This window comes from Vanellus vanellus (genome assembly GCF_965231255.1).
Source record: "Vanellus vanellus genome assembly, chromosome: 1".
NCBI classification, from domain to species: domain Eukaryota; kingdom Metazoa; phylum Chordata; class Aves; order Charadriiformes; family Charadriidae; genus Vanellus; species Vanellus vanellus.
In genome coordinates, this window is record NC_138905.1 from 187,697,045 (window position 1) to 187,723,292 (window position 26,248).

Consider the following 26,248-nt stretch of genomic DNA (forward strand, 5'->3'; position numbering starts at 1 on the left):
TTCTCAAAAGCCTCAGGCCGTCAAGGGTTAAATAACACAGCCAAGATTTTTTTTTTCTGTAGGACTTTTTCCCCAAAGGACCCTGGTTATTTTGAAGAGACATCAAGTAAGCAGGATCTGAATCACCACCAAGATACGGTGGTGTAAAACCGTGGAAAAGCAGGGCAGTGAATCGGGTGCCCGGTCCCAGTAGCCCTCACAAATTTCCATTTAGGCCATTGAGGAGTTCAAATAACTATTTGGGATACTTAGAAAATGAAGATAAAACGCATAAGGCATCACAAGAGCCTTACGGAGAGGCGCACAGCATCAGCAAATCCTTCTCATTTTTAATATTTCCATTTCTCCTTCTAAACTTTTTCTTTAAACCGAAAAATAATGAGAAAATGTGCTTCCTTGAGACAAGCCAGTACTATCAGCTAAGCAACCTCACATTCATCGTAGCACTCCAAGTACTCTGGAATGCTTTTCAGCCCGGAGGATAATAGTATTAGACGACCAGAAAGGCTGTCCTGTAAAAGACTGTTATTATGATTTCCAGTCTCAGAAGTTGGCTTAATCCAGCTGAGCACACACACGTTATTTAGAGAGGAGACCGAGCTCAGACACTGGTATCATCGTCATCTTTATTGCAGATGAAGAATTCAGCTGGTGAAAGGCAAGTCACGTTTGTTGGGGTTGTTTTTTTTTTGTCCTAAGCCCTGCAAACATTGGCTGTTGCACTCGTCTTTGCGCACCGCAGCGAGCGTCTGGAGCTGCTGAATGCTGGGCTGTTTGTTCGGATTTGCATCTGTCTAAAAAAAAAAAAAATAAAATATAATCCCGTTCTCTCTCTTGTCACCTAATCAATCAAACGGCAAAAGGTGCGCTCCCCGCACCCTCCAAGGAAAACAGATATCCGCCCACACAAAAGGCAAAGCGTGAACATAGGGGTTAACTAGAGGTGGTAAGCTGCAAATCGTGTAACGGGAACATTTCTCTTTTTTTCTCTTCTGCCTGCTTGAAATTTCATGCTGCTCTTCCTCTGCCTGTGGAACAAAAGAAGAAGAGGCAGCGATGCTCTGAGTTGGGGGGGGGGGAAAACAAACCCAAACTTGGGATTGTTCCCTGCATGAGAAAAAGATGTGTGGAAGATTACTCGGGGGATTTGCACCTTGACTTGAGAAAGAAACGCAGCACAGCTTCTCTCCCGGGGTTTGGGCAGAACGGCTCCCTCCTGAAGGACCAGTTCTCCCACCCACATCTCCCCACGCGAGCAGGACCCATCTCACACCCCAACCTGCCGAGGACCGGCAGCCAGGCGCCCATCCCTGCGGATCGGCTCATGGTTGGCACCATTGCTCGGGATCGCGGGAGTCTGCCCAAGCCCAAACCTGCTGGGGCCACCACTGCCCCATCAGTCGGGTGGGGGAGAGCCCTCCAACCCCATCCTTCGCCTTCCCAGGGGTGATATTGCACTTCACTATATGCTGCCCTTGCGGCAGCTGGAGTGAAGGTACCTCTGCAAATATCCAGCGTAGATGTTATCAATTACACCTACTCGTTCTCACACCGACAGTGCCTTTGCTAACGCTCCTCCTCGACACCGCGCCCTCGGCCACCCTTTTGCTAGTCAAAATGGCGCAGCCTCCCTCCATCCTTCCGTTGGCATCCCGGGGAAGGAACCATCGGGCGCTCAGATGGGTATGAGGATGGGGGGAAAGCTGCTACCCCCTCCTCAGTCACGGGCAAGCAGCTCAAACGAGCCGAACCTCAGCGAGCAGCAGCTCTTCCCAGGCGAGCGCTCCCTCCCTGGCACGTTTTCCCACGGGAGACGAGCACAGGGTCCTTAAAATAAATCTGTCTTCTTCAAGCCGCGATGCTAAACGGAGGGTTGAGATCAAAGGCTGGGATTCTCACATTTTGCCAAGATAGACATATCCATTCACGAGATTTTTGGTGTAACAAAATACTTGCTAATGAAGAGGATCATAATCTTATTATTAGCCCCAACCTACAACAGTATGTCATTCGAGAGCGGGCTGGAATATGCCCTAGTTTAGGAAGTTGCATAGTAGGCTTCGCTTCTGATTTAATGAGCTGTGATTGTGTTTATTTTCGGCGGCATCTATGCCCGCTCAATTTTTGTTTAAGGCTTGATCGTTAATGACAGCGATCGACAGGAAGGATGAATTTGGGATGAAGGGAAGGAAAATGGGGATAGTGACTCTGGGACTCAGTCCCCAAGCGCGCGGACGCAAGGCGGTCAGTGAGGCTTGAGTTTTCTCCGCTTTGGCGTTGCTTGATGATGGTTTTCAAGCTACTGGACCCACCAGGGAGGGGACTTAGATGTGAGAAACAGCAAAGATTTTTGGAGTTAAGGAGTGGGGCGCAGAGGAGAGGCAAGTGTAGGAAATCAACTGCAGGGGCCAAACCTGCCTCTTCGGGGCATGCAGAGCTGGGATGAGCTAAGGTGGGAGAGGGTTATCATCTGGCCTCTGCTGTCAAGATCCCAGAAGGTTTAAGATGGTGGGACACATCAGTAGGGTGCTACAACTGAGCAAGACCCACCAGACAAGCAAAATGGAGAAGAGAGGGGAAGAGAAACAGAGGTGCATACTGTAAACGAAAAATTGCTATGGCAGAGGTGGTCAGCTTAGGCACTGCTCCAGCATGGGATGGGGTCCCATGGGGCAGGGTTTCCCCCAGTTTAACAGCCCCCCCCCTCCAGTGCCATTGCCTGTCCGGATAACTGGATCTGGGCCACTGGGCAAGCAGTGCAAGGCACAACCCAGACGTCCCTCCTTCATGCTTTTTTTGCAGCTGGTGTGTTTTTTTCTCTGCTTCCAGCCTTACAAAGGATACTCTGCTCCGTGTTTGACTATGTCAGTCCCAAAGGGGTCCCGCACTGTTTATTTTCCAGCATCTAAGAGCACGCACACAGACACGTGTGTGTGCACGTATGTAGAGGCAGGACATCCACACAGTGCAGACGTGGATAGACACACGGACAGACACACATAGCCAGCTGTAGCCCCTAAAAGCTTCCCATGTACAATATTAGAACGAGCAAAGAGATGCAGATGAACGCCCCTACCAACCCAAATGGCCTATGATTCCACTAGCCCATATCCTGGGCTGCATCTAAAGAAGCATGGCCAGGGGACTGAAGGAGGTGATTCTGCCCCTCTACTCTGCTCTCGTGAGACCCCACCTGGACTACTGTGTCCAGCTCTGGGGCACCCAACATAAGGACATGGACCTGTTGGAGCAGGTCCAGAGGAGGGTCATGAAGATGATCCGAGGGCTGGAGCACCTCTCCTATGGGGACAGGCTGAGAGAGATGGGGTTGTTCAGCCTGGAGAAGAGAAGGCTCTGGGGAGACTTTATAGAAGCCTTCCAGTATCTGAAGGGCACCTACAAGAAGCTGGAGAGAGAATTTTTACAAGGGCGTGTAGTGATAGGACGAAGGGTAATGGCTTCAAACTGGAAGAGAGGAGATTTAGAATAGATATTAGGAAGAAATTTTTCACTATGAAGGTGGTGAGACACTGGAACAGGTTGCCCAGAGAAGCTGTGGATGCACCACCCGAGAAGTATTCAAGGCCAGGTTGGATGGGGCTTTGAGCAACCTGGTCTAGGTGAAGATGTCAACCCCACACACACATGGCAGGGGGCCTGGAACTAGATGATCTTTAAGGTACCTTCCAACCTAAACCTGATTCGATGATCCTATACTTCAGATGTTCGAAAAAACCCAGCTGAGCATCATGAGTGACAGCAAACAGAAGAAATTCCAGGGATACGTCCACTTTAGAGGTTAAGCCACACAGTATCTGTGACCTTTTTAAATTAAAAGATGAAATTACATCCCTCCACCATCTCCACCACCCCCACATCACTACATCACTTTGCCCCGCTGAGCCCGCACCGGGCCTGGGCTCACTGCTGGGTTGCCCAGGATTGCCGTAGGGCTCAGCTGGAGACAGGGATGTTCCCTTCTGCCGCACACCGAGGCCTTTCGCAGAGGAGTCACCGAGCAGCAGCGCGGCAGTTCCAGCGCCTGCGAATCCCTGTGGCAAGTGTGAAAAACAAAATAAAAAATAACAAAACACGTAAAATCCCGTGTCTGGTTTACAAGCTGCTTTTTACAACGGCTGTCTGTCTGCGGGGGCACCTCTCCTCTCCGCAATGGCACTGGGGGAGTTGCGGGGGGAGGCGTCCCCTGCAGCCCCCTGACTGACCCATCTCCAAAGCTGGGGACAAACCCCGGGGTTGGGGGTGGGGGGGACGGGCTGGGAATGGGGGGGATCGCAGCCGGGGGGAGCTGCTGGGCAGCTCAAGGGGCTCATTGTGCCCGGGAAGCGGGGGCGGTCCTGACCACCCCACCCTCCTACCCCCTCCCTCCTGGCCGGGGCCGGGGCGGGCCGGGGCGGTGCTGCCCGCCCGGGGCCGGGAGCGGGGCGGCGGCGGAACCCGGGGCAGGTCTCCGTCCCGCCGCAGCCATGGCAGAGGGCTCCGAGAAGGTGCCTATCGCCCGAGCGGGGCCCGACGATGTGGAGCAGTGCTTGCCACCCGTGAGTGCTGCTGGGTGGCACCGGGCGGGACGGGACGAGACCGGACAGAGCGGGTCGGGTCGGGTCGGGACAGGACGGAACGGGACGGGTCGAGATGGGTCGGAACGGGACCGAGCGGGTCGGGATGGGATGGGTCGGGATAGGATGACATGGGTCAGGACAGGACGGGACGAGACGAGACGGGACGGGACGGGACGGGACGGGACGGAACGGGACCGGACAGAGCGGGTCGGATCGGGACGGAACGGGATGGGTCGGGAAGGGACGGGACCGAGCGGGTCGGGGTGGGATGGGTCGGGATAGGATGAGATGGGTCAGGACGGGAAGAGACGAGACGAGACGGGACGGGACGGGACGGGACGGGGACGGGACGGGACCGGACCGGACAGAGCGGGTCGGGATGGGACGGGACGGGTCGAGATGGGTCGGGACAGGATGGGTCGGGATAGGACGGGACGGGTCAGGGCGGGACGAGACGGAACGGGGCGGGACAGGACCAGACAGAGCGGGTCGGGTCGGGTCAGGTCGTGACGGGACGGGACCGGATGGGATGGCTTGGGTCGGATCGGGACTGAACGCGTCGGGTCGGTCAGGACCGGGATGCGGAGAAACAGGGGGGGGTCAGGGGGGGGTGTCGCCGTCCGCACGGCCCGGGCGGGGACGAAGAGGGGGGGTCCCATGGCGGGGGTCGGAGGCTTTGCCGACTGAGGGGGGGAGAGGGGGGGTCCCAGCACCGCGCTCTCCGCAGGCGTACGCGGCGGCGGCGGCGCCCCCCGGGCCGGGGCGGCTGCTGAAGGCGGGGGCGGCGGTGCTGATCGCCGGAGCCCTCCTGCTCCTGGCCGGGGCCATCGGCGCCTTCTACTTCTGGAAAGCCACCGAGCGGCAGGTGAGGGCGGGCGGGCGGGCGCCGAGCCTGGAAGCACATCCTCACGTCGGGAGCGGGGGGGGGGGAGGCTTTTGGGCTGGTTTCATGTAAGGAGAGGCACAGGCTGGAAACTTTCCTTGCGAGGTCGTTAAAGAGGTCTCTAAGCAGATCTCTATTTTTTCCATGCTTACAAAAAAAAAAAAAAAAAAAAGCACCACCCCCCAAAAAACCACCCAAAGCCATAATCATTATCTTTACTGGCTGGATGGAGCCTCGTAGAAGCACATATATTAATGAACACAAAACGTACCTTTGCGAGCACAGACACTACATTGATTTCTGCTCACAAATCCTCAGCAAACTCAAACCCCAACAAGTCCCCATGGATTCACATCCTGGGCATAATCCAGCTCTCAGGACAAAAAAAGCATTGAAATGTGGAAATTCCTTTTTCACATCATCTGCATTCTTGGTCCAGATCCTACCTGGACCCTCAAATATGTAATGCTATATTTAACCCATTAATAGGAACCCTTATTTCACTCTGGTGGTTTGTAAGACTGTGCATACACATAGGCATTTATGGTTAGCAGCTGTGGAGAAATTTTTAAAGTCATGATACATTTTATTATTCACATTTTTCTGGGGTACAGGAAAAAACCCTGTATGCAAAGAACAAAACTGAGAAACTGCTGATCAGTTTAACGACCCAAACTTCGAAGCATTAGAACATGTTTATATATTGACTTTTCTTTCTGTTTACATAAGATCTGGGTTTAAAACATATTTGAAACATGATGGTGCACATGTGAACATAACTTGCTCCAGAATTGCAATTAGTACCTTTGAATTTACTTTGGAAGAAATTTTGTACCGCCTCCAGCCCCATGCCAGCCCCTATCAAGGGGAGCCTTGTGCGAGGTCCCCTTCTGAGATACACCCGTGCACAGAGGGGTAATTCACATAATCAGAAAGAAAGTACAAGGTTTTACACCAAAAAGACAGGACACGTTGCTGACCTCCAGGACATGCTGTAAGAGCCATCTGCTTCTCTCGGCTTTCGAAAAGGGAGAGGGACCCGAATGCATGGGTGGGCAGGGAGGGGGTACAACATATTCAGGTCTCACCAGGTGGATGAATTTGCGGAGTACAGGACAAAGTTTCCCATTTTTTATTGCTCCCGTCATCTAAATTCTGCTTTGTGAAATGTGCCACGCTCATAGTTGTCATTGAGTATCAAAGTTGATCTCCAGGTGAAGACACTGGGAAAGCTTCGGGTTATTTTTCCAAGCTGCCTTCAAACACAAAGAGCTACACTTGACTTGCAAATGTTTAGGAAGCAACTGTAAAAACTATATTTAGGGTCATTAATTAAAAAAAAAAAAAAAGCATTATTATTATTTTTATTTTAAATCTTCAAATTCTCCCATAACTGACAAGGGTAACAAAGTCTCAACTCCAGCTCAGCCCCCCGCAGGGGAGACCATGTACACTGGTCTGGTTTTATGGACCACATTCAACATAAGTCCTAGACAGCGGAGAATATGGGAATGAATCTGTATAACTGAGGAACCATAAATCTTTAGCACCTTAGACTTTCCTGAGCGAAGGTGAGAGAAGGAGAAATTTCTCTCTGGCTGTCAGTGTAAATTTTTCATTAAAATGCTGTAAGGCTTTTTCAAGACCAAAAGTAAACTGCTTGTGCAGCACTTTCAGCAGAGCTGCACAAGAGAATCGCAAAACCCCTCCACAGATTGTGGTCCTCCAACAAATACAAACCACGCTGCAGCTTTCCTCATTGAAAATAGGATAAGAGCAAATACGCTGACAAGGAAAATACGAGTCTATACAACTTCACATCCAATTTATACAAAGTTCACATCCATTACAAGCTAGGAAGCATGTTCATATTCAAAAGGAACCCGTTTTCTTGCGCCTCAGCAGAACGTCCTAAGAGATAAATAAGGTTTGGTCTCCTTCAGCGTAGGATGTTTGCTCCTCCTCTCCTTAGGGAATCATGCCAGGATAAGCAGCGATTCCTAAAATATGACCTAGAAGAAGGTTTTTAAGTTGGAGTGAGTCTGAATGTGGACTCGCCCCACTTCATTATTTTTGAAGTAAAACTGTGAGTGCTCCCTGAAGGAGGGACCTCAGGACCTCTAGTCCTACTTGCTGCTCAGAGCAGGAACAGCTGTGGGGTCAGAGCTGGTCACTCAGGGCTTTTATTGAGTTGGGCCTTAAAAACTTCCAAAGATGAAGACTGGACAACCTCTCTGGGCAACCTGCTACGCTGCCGGCCAGCCCCGATGGTGAAGTGTTGCAGTAGGGTGCTGTTGGTTGCAGGAGTGTTATCAAACGCCTACAGAAATAAAAGTTAGGAGCTGAACAGGGTTATGATAGTCGGATAGACCCATAGCCTGATGTAGGAGGGAGGCAATAAGCAATTGCTGACAAGTGCTACTGCTCTTTTATCGATTCCAGGTGTACAATGTTCACTACACTATGAGCATTAATGGAAAAGTACAAGATGGATCGATGGAAATAGATGCTGGAAACAACTTAGAGACATTCAAAACGGGAAGTGGGAGTGAAGAGGCTGTCGAAGTTCATGATTTTCAGATTGTAAGTACCACCACCCTTGCCCTTCATGTGACATGCTCCAGCGCTGGACTGTAAGGATACTCTGTCCTGCCCCAAATTCTCTGCCCCAGTGGGTCTCAGGTTCCAGCCCCCAACAGGCTGGAAACACAAGCATCCACGCTCTCCTGGCTTGCTTTCACAGCAACACAGGTAGTTTCCTCCAAACCAAAGTCTAAGCGCCTTTTGGGGATAGGTTGTGCCAGGTCCCACTCCAGGAAGCCATATGGATTAGGCTGCATCAGGCTTGGCTCCATGTAACGCTTTGCATTTTCAAACCATTGAACACAGCTGCAACACATGCCCTTGGGATCTTGCTGAAAAAAAGTGTTCTGGGAGGCTGTGACACTGCCCCAACATGATTTCGTATGATCTGAATCAAAAAACCACCTCCACCTCCCCAAAACATCACCATTTTAGCAGCACAGGATCAACACAGTAAGCCAAACAGATGCCAGGAGAGACACCTATAAAGCGCTGGCAGCGTGCTCTGCCCTGAGATCATGGACAGGAGCTGCTCTCCACAGCTCGGCCCGGGTTCACCCCCAGGGTAGAGGATGGGGGCATTTAGCACAGCTTATGCGTCCCTGCACCAAATGCACCCACTTGGGCTGACAGAAAACGCATTTGGGTACCCCAGGGGTTTGGCTGCGGCAGCTCAGCACAGAGCCTGGACTAATGAATGCCAAATCTCAGCAGCGCTCAACAGCTGGGATGGAGCCGTTCACTGAGCATACCACCTCTGAGCTACTAAAGGCACATCTCTGTGATGTGGCAGAAACCTATTCACGGGGCCCAGATCCCGCAATTAACATTCTTGGGTGTGAAACACTCAACTTCAGAGTTAAGACCTCTGTAAGTCAAAGCAGCACCTAAATACCTAAAAAATACCTAAAAACACCTAAAATAAAGGTGCTGCTGGCAGGAAGACCTACCCAGGGCTTCCGAAGCAGCCACTTTCCGCATGCTTGATCTAGAAAGGTGAGGAAATTCAGCTCTTTGGCTTCTCAGCAAGTACAAACAAATCCACTCCAGGAGACCCGGGACCCCGGCTTTCCTGACACCGGCAGCTCAGCCTTTATGAAACTCTCATTAACATCACCATAGCAACATTATTAGCAGCTGAATAAGAGCACCCACAACGAGGTCTTCCCATTTGCCTTCACCATTCCACATCTGCACAAAAGCACCAGCACCACTGGAATTCACGTTGCCTCCATGTGCGCTGCTGGTAAGCTACCACCTGTCCTGTCGCAACCGGGTCAGAAATCAGCTCCCAGCACCAACCAGCTAAAGGCACCTGCCAGGGACTGGGCCCACGTGTCACCACAGCGGGCTGGGGACAGGCACAGCCAGAGCAAAGAGGTGCCGCCAGTGGGGTTTTGAGCCAAGAATGCACATAAAGGAGAAAGAAATTGAAGGGATGCGGTTCCAGCAGCCCAGAATTTACATCAGCGGCTTTGGATTGACTGGCACCGCTCCAACGATCACATGGTCAGTGAAGACTTGGATTTGGCAATATTAGGATGCTCCTCGCATGCTCGGTGCACCATGAAGTCTCATTCCCTTGTGCACTCACCCCTGCACAGCCACCCCCTCTCTCACTGCTTTAGAATTAGTCGGTTTGGTTTTGTTTTGACGGGTGTCTGTCCAACTGGACAGGACTTGCAGGCACACAGGATGAGACTTGGGTGCCTCAGTACTGTCCATCTCAAGCCCCACTGGACACCTACAGTACCTATGGTGCCCACACAAGGCAGATGAGAGGAGTTGCGATGACACCCGCGCCCCCCTGGCCTGGCAGCTGGAGGCTGGGCAGAAAACCAGCATATCTCAAATGGCACTAGATGTTTATATTTAGGTGGTCGTGCAACCCTATGAAAAACATGCAAATTTTGCCATCTACAGCTGAATTCATAACATAAAGGAGAGCTCTTTTACAGGTTCCCAAAAACCTGCAGCAGAAACACAGAAACTACAGACAAAGTTCCCCTGCCTAAGGGTTGGTAACCCAAGGTGCCGGCACAGGGCTGGCAGATACGACCCCAGACTTGCAGGAGACCTGCAGCCCTCTGGAGCTGCTACGACACCTTTCTCTCGCTTCAAACTAGACATCCGTGGTACAGGCAACCGCATTTCCCCCTTGTAGGCCAGATGAAGGAAGTCCCACACACAGATTTCTGCACCAAATTCCCCGTCACGAGCCTCCCCTTGCTGTCATGGCCTCTTACACGTGGATAAATCAGACCCAGCAGCCCCCATATTTTTGGGAGTCTGTGTCATAAGGGTACCGCACCGCCAGCTAACACAATTTCGAGGCTGCCTACGTGAGGTGCTAAGTTACGGTTCAAATCGTGTCAGCTAATTCCTTAACAGAGCTACTTCGAGTAGCCTACAGCTGGCGTGGAGGCACTTACATAAAACACCCCCAATCCTTCAGAAAGCGAATGAAAACTTCTAGACCCGTTTGACCAAAATCGTAAAGTTAAAATGATGAGGGGAAGAGCACTTAGTTGCATCTGGTTTTAAATAAAATTTAACCTTCACGCTAAAAATTCTGTGGCAATTTTAGCAGAGCTCGAGCGCTTTCGTGGGGGCGGTGGGGAGCTGGAGGGCTGCGCACAACCCTCTGCCTTCTGCTTTGGCAGGGCATAACTGGAATCCGTTTTGCTGAAGGAGAAAAGTGTTACATCAAAGCTCAGCCAAAAGCTCATGTCCCTGAAGTGGATGCTATGACTAAAGCGAGCCTCTCATCTGAGCTGGTAAGGGGTAGTTTATTTATTTATTTAAAAAAAAAATAATCTTTGTATGGAGAGGGAATTTGAATATGAAAACCAGTGAAGCAGGCACAGAATGGTTTGGGTTGGAAGGGACCTTTAAAGTCATCTAGTCCAACCCCCCTGCAATGAGCAGCCATCTGTGGAGAGCTGACTGATTGCAAGGGGTCCCTGAAAGGTAAGAAAAGCAAGACTGGGGTCAGAGATGTACTTATTACGCTGCGATCAGGGACACGGCGGGAGTCCACAGACTGGGGAGTCGGGGAAGCCACAGGCCAGTGTCTCGCAGGTCCACAGGAGACCTCAATGAGAAGCACACCTGCTTGAGATCAGGCTGTGCACAAGGCTGGAAGAGAAAGCATGTTGCTTTAATCAACGCAAAGAGGGATGGTGGTAGATCCCAGGAGACTGGGGGCTGGACTAGATGATCTCCAGAGGTCCCTTCCAACCCTGACCATTCTGTGATTTCTAGCAACACTCCTGAGCAGAAGCAGGAGGGCTCCATCACTCAAGTCCTCTGAAATAGTCAATAAAGGGGAATGGTGGAAAAAAAAAAATACTGCAAAAATTCAGCTAATTCAGAATAAATAATAGTTAAAAAATTTAAGAATTTGCCTTCTTAAATAGCATCAGACTTCCTTTAAGGACATAGTGTCCCTGCCTATGGCAGGGGGGGTGGAACTCGATGATCTTCAAGGTCCCTTCCAACCGAATCATTCTATGATAGCGTTAACTAAGTTTCATGGAATCTGCAGCACAACCACCATGAAAGCTGCAGTTCTCACCCAGATACTGCCAAAACCTCTCCTTACCTCATGTTTGTAAAAAATTCTATCGCTTTAGGTGCTCAAAGCCTGAGATTCCCAGAGCTCAGACACCCAAATCCATCCCTCACACATGAGTGGCTCCAGTGACTTGAGTATGGCCGAACCTGGATGCTTGCAGGGGCTCAGCCACCAGCACGAGAGCACAGGAGATCCACAACTGCTTTCCCTGGGTTTGCTCCAATCCAGAGAAAACAAACACAGATACAATTAGGTGAGAGAGAGGCACCATTAAGGCTGCACCTACCTGCAATGCTGCTGTGATTACTGAACATCTACTTTAAAATTAATAGAAAAAAGGTCTTTCTAACTCCAATCAGCAAAGCACCTGCAATGTTACTAAGGCCCCTGAAGTTGGTGGGATTTTCCCTGTGATGGGGGAAGAGATGTTGCCCAAATTCCAGGCAGGGACCTAGATCTTTCCCACCTTGCCTTATTTTAAAGGCAGGCTGGGCTTCTTGACTTCATTAGCCTAAAGTCAAGATTTCAATTTTCCATCTTTTTGTAAGAATAAAGTCACAGTCCTGGAGACACTGTCCTAAAATAGTCAAAAAGTTATTTCTAATCTTCTACAGCAAGCCTATTTCCTTGTCCTGTTTTCTCTGCATCTTCTCCAAAGATGCACCACCTAAACAACCACTGCAATAAATCGTATGCACTGAGGCCAAAACAAGCAACTGACTTAGTGCTACTGTTGGGATATTAACCTTTCCCTGTTGCTCCACTTCCCAGGTTAGATGAACGATGGGAATGGCAAAACAGTATTTATTTTTCTAGAGCAAGTCCCCTCTCTAATACACGTATATTTAGGAGAAAGTAAGCATATGCCATTTTCTTACAACACGTATCATAACCAACACTGCCTATAAAAACGGTTGATTAAAATAAGCTTTTAAAGATACCCAAACTCCACCTGCTCACAAGTCAGGATCATCTCAAACAGAAACAAAGGATATTTTTATTTCTGAAAACTAGATTCAGATATTTCTGATGCTGATAAAAGCTTAAGTGGGAGAATATAAATAAAAAGCACCTCTCACTAGACAGATTGGACAGCGAACTTAAATGACTTGAGACCTACAAAAGAAATCAATAAACACATTAAAGGAACAGCGACTCGACGGAATAAATTGATCTAGTCAGTTATATAACAAGTTTTGATGACTTTTATGGAAGCAATTTAGAATTTTAACTTTGAAATCATACTGGTTTTCATGATTCACAAGTTGGTTTTCTTTTAATATTTCACTGTTGCTATAAAATACTTACACATTTTATGTAAAATAATACTTTGAACTAACAACTTTAAAGAATCAATCACTGGCATTTTCCTACATTACTTTGAAGATATGAACCAAAAACCTGCAGGGTACACTTCAAAAAGGCAGGCTCCTTTAACTCACACTTCAAGCTTTTGGTCAATTGAATTGCTTTCACCAAACGAGACCTTTAATCAGACCGATCACGTTGCCTTAAAACTGGAAGCTGGAGCAGTTCTCAAGCTATAATCCTCTCTAAAGCTTTTGAACAAGATTCCCCCCCCTATTGTAAATACAGTTATCTCTTGGGAATACATCAAATGAGAACAGGGCATGATAAAAGATTAGGGTCTTGTTTTAAGCTGGCGTATTTCATTGCTGCTCTGCTGAAGGTGGGTAGATCTTCAGTTTCTACCACCTGAAAATTTGCTGCTCTGACATGTAGTCCTTGTACATGGGGCAAAAGCCTTCCAAAAGAGAGATGGGTGAAATCGCAGCCCCGGAAAAGCTGACGGTAGTTTTGCCATTCACTGCAGTGGCGGCAACCTTTACTCAGGCTTTGGCTCAGTACAGTCGGTTCACACTCACAAAAAACAAGGATGCTCAGTATTAGCTGCAGCGGATGATGACACAGTTTGATGCTCAAGCATTAACAGCAAGCAGGCACATGACTGTTCACTGAGCTAGCAAAGGATTTATGTTCTTCTATTTGCAGGAAGATGAAATCATGCCTGTGAGATTTGACGAAAACTCCCTTATCTGGGTGGCTGCAGACGAGCCTGTCAAGCATAACAGTTTCCTAAGCCCCAAAATTTTAGAGCTTTGCGGGGATCTTCCAATTTTCTGGCTGCGACCAACATATCCCAAAGGTAACACTTCTTTTACTTGAAAAGTATGTTATCCCTCCCTTCATCTAAACGCCTTCCCCGAATCAGGTTTGCCACCGAGACTTGGACATCTGGGAAACCAGGATCCCTTCCTCCCTTGCCCAGCCCGTCTTCCCAAGCCCTTGTGGGATCCAATGGATCCAAACTGCCAATATTTTCCACTTTTCTCATGATCTGGCATATCCCATGGGGAAACAAAGAGAAATACCAAAGCTGTCCAGAAGCTGTTCCCACTAGTTTCACCAGTTGCCCTTGGGAGCAGAGCACCAGTCTGTCACAAAGGCACTTTAAAAAATGAGATATGTATGACTGGTCTTGCTCCTGCTGGCAACTGCTGCCGAGTTAACATCGGTGACCACAGGGTGGGTGAAAAAAAAAAAAAAGATCAAAACCCAACCAAATCTCCTCACACCTGTTTCGCCTAAGGGGGAGGAAAAAGGGGAAAAAAAGGCAATCTCACACCCCTTTGGACTGACATCAGCTACAGACACAACACAAGAAGGCAAGCAGCTCCCATGGGGACGCTCATCAAGTTTGCCACCACACAGTTTTGTGTTTCCCTCTGTCCCTCCTCCCCTTTTTTGAAATATTTACAGAAATCACTGAAACCTTAGACAGTGTGTGGGTAAATACAAGGACATGCTGAAGATAAGATTATCCTCCTGTGATTATTTCTTCAGATAACCAAAGGAGAGCAATGAAGAGAAACAAACGCCAATCAGAATCAAACTTTGATACGGAAGACTTGGAAGCTGCTACTGAAGAAGTAAACACCAGATCGCCCATCACTCAGCTGACTCGAGAGCTTGATCACCAATCTAATGAAACCAGGCCAATGGGACAAGAAACCGATCAAACACTTAATCCTGACAACCCATATAATGTAAGTATTTTCACTGTAATCTTCCTTCAGAGCCCGAGACTGTTGTAGACAGGTAAATACTGGTGATGTGGGTTTTGTCTTTAATCTGCACAGTCTCTGGTTGTTCAGCTTTTCTCTGAAAGCAGAGACTTGTAGAACACCTTCTAAAATGTTCAAAAAAGTCTTCCCCCGGTCCTGTTCTCTCTCCCTCAACCCAGTTCTCATTCGACTTCAGTCTGAAACATGCACAAGCGCTTGAGGTTGCAAGATTACGGCAACTGATGCCAAGTGGCTTTTCAGGGTTCAGGTTCGTGCGGATACAGCACTAGAGAGATCCATCAAGGATAGCACCATCAGAAAACAAACCAACGCTGCTGTCGATCAGGCAGCCGATCACCATCATGTACTGACAATGTACAGAAAGAGTCCAGTAGCTAGACACATACTTTGCCCCCAAATAGAAGTTAGTATCAGAAGTGACTGTTACAGAGGAAAGCAGTAGTAATGTCTGGTTGCAAACAGATTAGGGTTAGGACAAATAAATCGGTCTTCTCAGCCTCTTCTCTATCAGAGTAAATGGCCCTAGTCTAGCAAGCAATTCACAGAGGAGAACCTGTTTAGAGACAGCAACAGTGGGTGGAGAATGAGAATCACAAAATTTGTTCTCACTTAAGACGAAGCAGCCCACAGAAAGAGCACAGGAGCCGCCACGCTGAGTCCCAACACCTTTGCCATGCTCCAGGAAAACCGACTGTACAGTAGGCACCTTCCAGTCTACTGCACCAGTGCCAGACAATTTACACCCACCATTTGGTGCAGCAGGAGTAAGTCATTTTAATACAACGCTGTCACAAGATAAATGCCTCCTGCTTTGGAAGTAAGTCCCAGCTCTGACTTGACATTTATGCAACAGCAGGAGATCATTATACTGTGACAGCGTTCTGCCGAGTTGACATTCCTTAATTAAACTTAAATTAATCACTCCAAATAAAGTGGATCTAAATCGACTCTCTCATGAGGTCAGTAAAACAGCAGTGGCACTGGAATGTAAGTTCTCCTCACAACTACTAACGGGACCATGTCCATGGGGCCCAAACTGCCCTGTCTCTGGAGGGCAGTGCCAGAACAACTGCCGCGGGTCCCTTCTTCCAGCCAGAGGCACCCTGGGCCAAATGGAGAATGTCTCATCAAATACGGTCACTGGACTTCCCTCAGCCTGCAGGGCATGATTCACCTTCACTAACAGTAATTGCGTAGATGCCCATATCCAAGCTTTCTTTAGAGGCAGATTCGTTCGATTCAAAAGGACCACTTATTACACTGTAGGTCTCTCCCATAGATGAAATGAATCTTCCCTAGAACTACTTCTCCTCACCCACTATGAGTGGAGTCTGGGTGATGAACTCAGGTGTAGGTCACACCACAGATATCTGAATTCAAAGATGACTAATCCTGCCTAAGGAAGGGACACCCTCCCTGCTCTCAGGGCTGGGGGCCCAAATGACACTGAGCTGTCACTCGCGTCCTGTACAAGCCCAGACAAGAGATGGCACCTTTCTGTGCCTCACCTTTTCAGTGTGCTGCTAGTTTTCTGAATGAAAAATGCTCAGGTAAAAAGCTAAGTGTTATTCCAGCATTTGCTCTTTGCTGCTGCTTTTCTTGCAATAACACCAATGGGAAAATGAGTTTCAAAAAGCAGAATATCCGGGTTACTTCTTCTCCCAGAAAGGAGGGAAGGAACTTTGAAGGGTGAAGGCAGTAGCAAGAGCCTGCTTTTATATATTTTATGCATGCCTTGCTCCATGTAACTCCTTACTGGCAAATACAGAACAGGCAGAATTCTCACTGTCCACAATGCACCTAAGTGTGGCAGACAGGGGAAAAAAAAACAGACTGAAAGACAGGGGAGAAATATTCATAAAACTTCAGGGTAACAGCTTACTGAATAGTTTCCTAGGAATGCTGTAAAAAGCATTAAAATACAAAAATTAAAACAAAACATTAAAAACACAGCATACACTTCAGACATTGTCATCTACATAAAAGACCCAGATAACTGTCTTGAAATCTTTTCCATCACTAGTATTTAAAACTTGGGAGTTTACTGCTGCTGGATCTTTTGCAAAGACTGTAGAAAAAAAAATAATGAAGTTAGAACTCCTTGTTGTTTCTTTCCATTTTACACGGGTGGCTGCACCAATTCTACACTTCTACCAAACAGAGCAAGACAAAAGAAAAAAAAAAAAAAGGCAAGATTCAGAGGTCAGTTAGCAGGAGTTCTGTCAACTTCAACAGGACCAAGATTTCAGTTTTCACCCTTTGTAGGCTTAACAGGAGCATTGGTATATTCTATATTCTCCGAGAATAAGAGCACCAGGATGACATTTAATATTTTAAATTTCAGCAACTGGAAGGTGAAGGGATGGCTTTTGACCCCATGCTGGATCACCTTGGAGTGTGCTGCATTGAATGCAGACGAAGTTACACACAGTGCCAGAGAATCTGCGAACCTCTCATGGGCTACTACCCATGGCCTTACAACTACCAGGGCTGTCGTACCGCCTGCCGAATCATCATGCCCTGCAGCTGGTGGGTCGCTCGCATCATGGGTGTCGTGTGAGAAAAAGCATCCTCCAGACCCTTGACAAAATAAGCAGGAATGCAATGACGACAAACTGGTAAAAGACTACAACCAAAGCAGCAGTACCAATCCTGGCTTTTAAAATCAAAGTGTGTGTTACTGCACCAAAAGCAAAGTCAGATATTCTAACTGTAAATAAAAATTTTAAGTTAACATTCCATTAGCTTTACAAGTGACAAGGGTATACTAGCACTTACTGAATTCAAAAACTAAGACATCCCCAAAAAAGACAATTTGCTCACAAACTGGTTTAGCAGTCCAGACGCTTGCTCATAAATCCAAATTCAGCCTTTCATAACAAAACCCTCTCTTTCCGAGCTAGATGTGAAAATTTACGTCCAATTAGGCAACTAGCTCAACTTGTACGCTTGGGAGTACCTTTCATCCATGTAGCTTACTTAAATAAATCACAAGTTAAGTTGCTCCCTGTTGCTATTCATACCAAGTTGCCAGGTCATTATGAATGGTTATAAACCAATTACAGCATACCTTTCCCACAAAGCTGCTCCAGGGGACACGGGAAAGCGCATATTGTGCTAAATCGGAAACAAACGGCAGGAAAAGGGGCTGCAGAAGGGAATGTGCATGGCCGCAAAATCAAAACCCTTCGCACATCCCAACATCAAAGAAACCCCAGCATCAAGAATCTTGTATCCATGATACCACTGTGGTGTCTGACAAGTATCTGCTATCCAGCTACTACGGCAGAAGTATTTACATGCAGTTGCAGACCAAAGAGTCTCAAGACCCTTCAGAATCTACAACAGCCACTGTATTTATAAATCCTTGAACTAGACACTTTTGACACAAGATTACAACCCCTCTTTATTCCACATGGATAGCAGCCATTCATGCTAGCTCCTTTAGCTTCGCTGAAGCTAACCTCCGTTCCCTGCAAGAGAAACTGCTTACCAGTAACGAGAAAAGAATTGTTTTTAAAAAAGGGGGTTTCTAACCTCTCCCTTTTTGCTTAGGCAAACTCTGCAATTATTGGGATTGATCCTATTACATATTAAATCTCTAAGGAAGGTACTAAGCTGAAACACTCACAAAGATGGAATGACTTAGGATTTCTAACCTTGAAAAACAAAAGTAGAGGCATTACACTGCCTTCATCCATACTATACACCTCGAACCCTACCACTGAGTTTATGGAGCCATCTACATGGGCTTTATACACAGAATGGTCTAATTTTTCTTAAAGTTTAGTTTCTGGAGCATTCATTTTTGTGACTAAACAGCTCTTGAGATGTTGCAAGCCTAGTAATGTTATTAACACTGCGTGACACACAGAAAAGAGGAATTAATTTGACATAATCGTGGCTTAAAGAAAATAAAGACAACCTCATGTGGAATGCTAAACTGCATATCTAAAAAGCAGAGTGTTAAATGAGAATAAGATGAGAATAGAATTCAGTATTTTGCTCTATTGTAGTTTTTTTAATATAAGCTTCACCTTCCCTTAATCTGAAGAAGACTCGCTTTGAAATATTTAAATTAAAAACTTCTTAAAGTGGGATTTCAAGGCCTGTTAAATTTGAGTTTCTGCTTTTTAAAATGAAAATGACCTTGATCATTATGTTGTTTTAGAAGTACATCATTCATATGCTTAGAAGAGTTGGTTTTCCTTTTGTTTGGTTTTGGTTTTGTTTGGTTTTTTTTTTTTTTTACTGCAGATTAAACAAATACATTAAAAAATGGCAATTGCCTTCTGTGCTTTTTTCAATGTAGAAAATGTAACAGTACCTTTACGTACACATTCAAAAACAGCCTGGAGAGGAAAACAAGGGGATCAGAAGTGAAACACTGAAGGCAAAGAGAAGTGTGACTGTATATACAAACTTGACTGTTGCTGTCTTTTGCATCTAAGGCCATCTTGAGGCAACCCATGACCTGCTTCTCCCTGTGTCCCCCCCAGTAAAAAAAAAAAAAAAAATTAAAAATAGTTGCCTTCTTCAGAAGACACTAAAACATGGTCTTGTAGGTGATTTCCACATCTACACATTCCTAACAAAATTAACTCTTAAACAAAAACTTGTATCAGTTGTTTTCTAAAGGCAGTCACAAAGCATGTAAGAAGTAAAAAAAGCACCCTACTCGTGGACGCATTAACTGTCACATACAGCACATATGTCTTGAGAACTCCTCTATACGCACCTTGCCAAGAAAGCCCCAGTGATCCTAAGAGAAGCAGATAGACTAACGTGGTCTGTGACATGTAAAATTGCTGGAACTACAACACGACCAAAGTATAACATAGAGGGCACAATTTATCCATTTCCAGAAGAAATGCAACAAAATACCTTCCTCAACCCATGCTTCAAGTAAGCAAATTTTTATTTACCTATATATTGTATTCAAAGAAAAAAAAGTAAAGATCTCTTGCTGTGGCAAAGTTTAAAAATCTTATTTAAACGCAACATCTAATTTTGAAGGAAACGTCCTGAGGCGACGTAGGAATGACAATAAAACCAATGATCCAGCAGAATGAAAGATGTAGCAATATTACCCTCGGTGGTGGCTCAGACTACAGTTCTAACTATCCGCGGCAATCCTATTCACCACTGTATAACATTTATTACCAATGTTAAAAAACAAGTCTTCCACTGCCACTACAAATATAATACCTTGCACACTAAAGAAGTGACATGTCTGCATTTGGGCAGGTGGGGAGGGCGGACGTTCCTGGAGTCTGACCCCGCACTAGCAGAAACCAGTTCAAAACGTTCCTTTGGCCAAAGCTTAGGGTAGGAGGAAAGAGAGAGGGATGAGCTTTGTCACCAACAGTGCTTCCCACCACAGGTGGGTGGATGTTAGTCAAAGCACTATAATTCTACTATCCTTAAACTTAATTACCCATGTGATTGTGTACTAGGAAGATTAGGATGGCAAAGCAGATTACAGCAGAAAAAGGGGATAAATTCAGGCTGGTGGAAAGGAGAAGGAAAATACAGAGCCATAGGGTTAAAAAGACTCAAAGCCAGCAATGGGAAGGCAGGAGTCATCTCTTTTCTGCATCTACAGTCCCCTTTTTCTCCACCTACAAGGAAAGAACCTAAACCTCTCCCTTTTTCCTTTTTGATATGGCAATCATCCTCCACTTGTATCTACACTGAGAAAGTAAGATGAAGCTGGCGAGTGTGTAAGGGGGGGAATCTGTCTTCTGCCTCCTGTGTAACATTTCACCCCTGCTGCAGCACAAATAAATTCCAAGAAAGTTTCAGCGAAGAACAGACCGATCACTTGTTCCATGCAGTGCAGAAAAAAAAAAAAAAAAAAAAAAAAAAGAGCCCCAAAAAGATGTAGAGAAGCATAAAACTACAGTTGGCAAAGAACAGATTGTTGATTGGCACATCGGGGTGGACAGAATCTCTGCTCAGAAAGGGCAAGGGTTAGACTGAAACTGCAGAACCACCATCTTCTACTTCTGAGAGGCTCAACCGATCTTTTACAAACACTGCACATATACCAAAGGTGAGAGAGGCAGCCTTGAGCTACAACAGAGAGGCATTTTCTATGACCCCCCAGAACCATAGCCAAGAGTAATCCCATCTGTGGTATTAAATGGGAAAGCTACTATTGCCTCTTGCTGCCCTGTTCCCATATTAGCAACAAGACTACAAACCAGAACCACTGAGGTGAAACTGCCTGGACCTTCTAGACAGTACCACCTACAGATGACCAGAAGGCTTGGAAAAACAATAAAAAAAAACTCAAGAGAAGTTTGAACACAATTAAAACATCATCCACTCCGTCCTTGCAGGCAGTTTTCTGCCTCCAGCCAACTCATTGCAACAAATTCTACTCACTCTTGCTAGTCCTGAAGGAAATTCCCTTTGTTACTGGTACCTTTCACAGTGCCTATTCAACCTCCAAGCTTCCTGCCAGCTTTCTCTCAACCTAGGGCTTCTGGAACCATTCTGTGTGTGTGTTTTGCTAAGAACAAAACATATATTGTTCACAAAGTGCATGAAGCACCTTCACACCACCTTCATAAGGAAATTTTGCGTACTGCTTTAATCCAATCCCCTCCCACCACAAAAACCCGAACGAGAACCCTCTGTAAGGCAACAAGAGCTGCCATTATTGGTTCACCTACATCGGTTCCACCTAAAAAGGGGGAACACCCACAGATTATCTGACTGTGCTCAGAAACATGCTGGAATTATGTTTAGACCTGCAAACTTGGTTTACAGGATTGAGATGGACAGAGAGGTCTACCACTCGATTGCTACAAGTTTAAACCCAAAGCTAAAGCATTATATTTGCATTACATATGCCTCAAGAGTACGTAAGTAGCAATGCATTTTATTTCACTTTTTGCCTTACGCTAAGTGAATTGAATCCCAAAGCAGTGAACCAGTACCCACTTAATACAAGACTATATTATGCTTATCTGATGAAATATTCCCATGGTCCTTCTGTAAGTGAAAGTAGACAGAGGAACCCTTACTGTGTTCTCTTCAGTAAGTAAGAACAACTTGACTAGCAGAAAACATCCTCAAATTACTTTTTCATTTCTATTTAAGAGATTTTTATCTGGGCTTTTCCCATAGCGAGTCTTTGCTAAGCCCTGTTAAGTGCTCTGAATGACATTTATAAAGCAAGGCTGGCCAGGAGACAAGAACCCAATTTTGTGACAAAGTGAAGCACTCAGACATTTGTCTTCCTTCTACATTAGAAAGGAAGAAATGCCTTTCAGAGCACAAATAAAAAGCAGCAAAGCACTTATCCAGGAGAATTGAGTTCAAGTCCCTGTTCCAAATCAAGTCAACTTCAATGTTAGCATCCCATATGGATGGCAAATGCTCTAGATATTGAGAAACCAGCTACTCAGAATTCTCTGAAGGGCAAGAAATTCCCCACTGAAACTAACAAATCTTCACTGAAATATGCCACGAGTATACCCTTTGAGAAATTCCTCCAAGAAGCAGACATTGCTCAGCAAGAGTCAAGAGGCAAGACACATACAAAAACCTTCCTAAATTCAATCCATCTCCCTTCATCGTATTCAAAGCCCAGCATAACATTCAGTTCTGAAGGTCATCAAATTCAAGCTTTGGAAAACATGAGTCCATTCTGGAGAAAAAAGTGATTCAAAAAGAAATCACTGCTCAGGCTTGCACTATGATTGATCTAAGTGCCATGAAGAAACTGCAGTTATGTCAAGGCAGCTGTAGACTATGACTACAGTCAAGTATGACATTCTGAAGTTCATAGCTATGGTATACATCCCAAAACAAGCTCTCATTTTAAGATTTGTGAGATTTTAAAATCTTGGTGTCTACCTACTGCACATATATAGTAACAATACCAGGAAAAAAAACCCCACACTGCAATTCCCCACCATCACCGCAAAACCTAGATTCCTAGTCCTGAGGAGGAACAGAACACATCTGTTCTTCCTCCTCCTTAGTTTTCAACCATCTCTTACAGACATTTATTACTGTAACAGCTGCAGACTTCACTTGTCCTATTAAAACACCTGCTCTAATAGCCTTTATATTTTACCAAGCTAATCCAATTGTCACTGTAGTAAAATAACATACCAAATACAAAGAAAACAGATAATAACAAACAACCTGGAAAAGCCTAGGCAGTTAGGAAAGCAAGGAAAAGTAGCAAGTTTAAAGCAGCATCCAACGGTTAGCAAGGAATGAAGTCACCTTCAGGGGGCTGCCAATACTTGCAATTCATGGGTTTTTCTACAATCATAGAATACTCAGGTATCTCTGAATTCCCAAGAGACAGTGGTGCGTGGACTAGGCATGTTTACTCCAACTTTGTAAGTTCACATTCCCTTCACAGAATCACAGAATGGCTGAGGTTGGAAGGGACCTCCGAAAGTCATCTTGTCCAATCTTGTCCAACGCACCTGCTCAAGCAGGGCCACCTAGAGCCAGGTGCACAGGACCATGTCCAGACAGCTTTTGAGCATCTACAGGCCCTTGCAGATTTGTATCCAAGCACAGACATTATTTCTTACATTTCTCAGTTTTTTTTCTGTGAATACCGTTATTTAAAATTTGATCATGATGGAAGACCTAAACTGATGGAAACAAGGATGCATGGGCTGTTCTCTAAAATCTAACCAGTTTCCAATATTCTGAAATAACAGAACCTAAAGCAACTGCCTCCTATCTTTGATTTTATGCAATTGCAATAGATCCTTTTTTTTGAATACAGAAGGCAGAGAGGACCCACTTTTCTGTGAAAATTTCCAGCCACAACTGACTTTCTCCCTTCCATCACACACGACTGTAGTTCAACCCATTACCTAGGTGGAAGGACTCTGTAAGTAGAAATTTTGTGTCTGCATCAAGAATAGTAATCTCATCCTCTTCACTGAATGCAAGTTTTGTTTCTACACATGCCAGTTGCTTTTGTTTTAAAGCAATGTATCCACATCCTTACCCATATGCTTTAAGTGATTCCCCCACTGAAAAAGATTACTAAAAATGAAATGAAGCAGCTTCCGTATAGAAAAAGTTATATTTACAGTTTTATTTAGCAGAGTTAAAGAGCAAACAATTTTAACACTGTTGTTGAAAAGTGTTTTGACCCAAAGTTGCCAAGATCTAATAAGTTATTGAACAGAAATATCAGGCGTAAGGCAATAATCCTGACCAGCCCATTAGAGATCACCCCATCCCCAAAGAGCAGAGCTGATAAAGACGGTAGAAAATTTAGGCTGTGATTGACTCAATTTCCAAAAATTAGACAGAGATCATGAAAATAGGGTTCCACTCTTGAGTGTATCTTTAACATCTGCAGATGAAGGAATTTCTAAAGCACGCAAAATGCAAAGACAATTCCTGTTTCCAAGGGAACATTCAGTGTTTTGAATCCAAGAATGCTATGTCCATACACTGTGGTCAGTACATGACTATGGCAACACACAGATGGTAAAAGATTAAAAATAGGATTAGAATTTTTTCCATTCCATGTCATCAGGAGGATTTACTTCTACCTTCCTTTTACCAACATCAGACCAGTTGGTGCTCAGAACTGTGCCTCCAGACTCCATCTGCAATATGAGAGAAAGCTTGTTTAGTTTGCTGGAGGAATTCTAGCAACATAAAAGCCACATTTCTTATAGCAGACTAATAAATTCTGAAGAAAGGTGAAGAATTTAGCTTCATGTAGAAACAAGTTACACAGGAATTCTGTGTATATATAGAATCAAATTCGACAAAGCCATCATTCAATAATCTTCAGTTCAACAATACTTTGATCAGTACTGGACACAATGAGATATTACTTCATTAACAAGAAGCTGTTAAAAGGTCAGTCAGGTTCTCGCATATGAGGGCTACACATAAAAGGAACTAGATATAAACAATTAAAAGAAATTCAATCCTTTCACTCATGGCAACTCTTCAAGTTCTAGATGAGCCAAAACCTGCATTTCCTTTGATAACACTGATTGAAACAAAGAGACCACTGACAAAGCACAAGGTTCACTGAGGCACAAACTTGGACTTAAAGAGTCATTCGTCAGTGTATAACATTGTAGATTTCAGCAAGACTCCTTATACCAGTATGTCTGACAGAATCACTGCCATTCATTATAGGTCCAAGCTAGAGGCTTCCCAGTTCACGCAAAGCTTAGTAAACTGTGTCAGTGTGCAGTTACACATTTCTTCAGAGAAAAAGAGGGAAGACTTACAAACGATTTGTTCATGGCACGTTTCACTTCATCTGTACCATCTGAATAAATTTGCTGGAAGAGTTTATTTAAAGCAGCATCTCCTTCTAACTTCTCATTCTTCTCCTCTTCTTTGATTTCAACTACCAGTTTGTCCCAGTTCCTCGTATAGTGAGAGGATGATGGATATAAGTGCTGAGTATCTGAAAACAGAAGTGTTAGTTAACTAAGCACTTTCTCACAACTTTTAGAGCAGCAAATAACACATAGATACATATGTATCCAATGAGTCAGAGACAATAATGAAACAGGAATCTGAAAATGCAAATGTAATCTTCCCTACTGATATATGCATTGCAGTAACAAAAATAAAGGAAACTAAGAAATGCTAGAGACTACATTCAGCAGCTGCAAAGTTTACTTTTAAGTAAACAGTTACATAATTTAGTTATCCAACAACAAAGTGCTGGATAACAGCAACACAAATAATAGGAGTCAAACTGAGGCAGAAGACATTGGCTGACAGTAAGAAGAAAAAAAAAAAAAAAAGTTGGCAGCCTAGAGCCATAGGAAAATTTGAGCTAAATTTAAAAAAATATCTGAAATCAATAAATCAGGAAATTCAAATTCTCTCAAAGATAAGAGTGTTAATCTGTCTTGAAAAACTACTAAAGTATTACTTTTCAAGAGAGATGGAATACTGGAGTAAATAATAATAAATGTAAGCAACAATAGAGAGATAACAATGCGTAGAACTGCAAAACAGTGACCAGAACAGACAGCCAAACAGATAGGACCCAAGGAATTAATGACAAGCATATATCTTTAACAATCCATCAGATTAATGGAAGTTTAATACCTAAGTTTTAGCAATGCTCTGCAGATGACTTCTGTCAATTCTTGGCAGTAAAAACAAGACTATTAAGCTTTTTATTGCAAATATGAAGCTGTGATTTTATTAACAATATTTAACACAAAAATATTATTAATAACTGCAAATAATTTAATACAAATAAACAATTTAATACTTAATATTCAGAGAACAAACCTGGTGTAAATTGCTTTAACTTAGGAGAATCTCCCTGCCCCTCTAACTTCTCCCATCTTACAGCCTCTGGCTTCTTCATTTTTATCTCAACCTACAAAACACAAGACAAAGAACAAATTAGTCCAGATGGCAGAGTTCTGCCAAATAGGGTTGAATTAGTTGGATCCTGTACCAGTAAGAAAATAAATTTGCTTTTAGAAACACGGTCTCTAATAAAAAGCCTGTATTTTAACAAAAATTACCT

General features: G+C 45.0%; 2 protein-coding genes across 3 annotated transcripts in view; one reads left to right on the top strand and one right to left on the bottom strand.

The window, feature by feature from the left end:
• Positions 1-4,484: 4,484 nt before the first annotated feature.
• CNMD (chondromodulin) lies at positions 4,485-17,287 on the top strand (the record flags this gene model as incomplete). The annotated part of the gene is made up of 7 exons (XM_082498574.1): positions 4,485-4,556; positions 5,305-5,442; positions 7,903-8,043; positions 10,707-10,820; positions 13,634-13,787; positions 14,486-14,688; positions 17,072-17,287. 7 exons carry the CDS (start codon positions 4,485-4,487, stop codon positions 17,285-17,287), a joined length of 1,038 nt encoding a protein of 345 aa, XP_082354700.1.
• Positions 17,288-23,798: 6,511 nt separating this feature from the next.
• Positions 23,799-26,248, bottom strand: part of SUGT1 (SGT1 homolog, MIS12 kinetochore complex assembly cochaperone) — a 29,441-nt gene continuing 26,991 nt past the window's right edge. For both annotated transcript variants that reach the window (XM_082481751.1, XM_082481752.1), the window contains exons 11-13: positions 26,005-26,095; positions 24,978-25,159; positions 23,799-24,335 (exon numbers count right to left, since the gene is read on the bottom strand). In XM_082481751.1, coding sequence (XP_082337877.1) covers positions 24,234-24,335; positions 24,978-25,159; positions 26,005-26,095 — 375 coding nt within the window. In that variant the 3' untranslated portion in view covers positions 23,799-24,233. The remainder of the gene's footprint in view (positions 24,336-24,977; positions 25,160-26,004; positions 26,096-26,248) is intronic.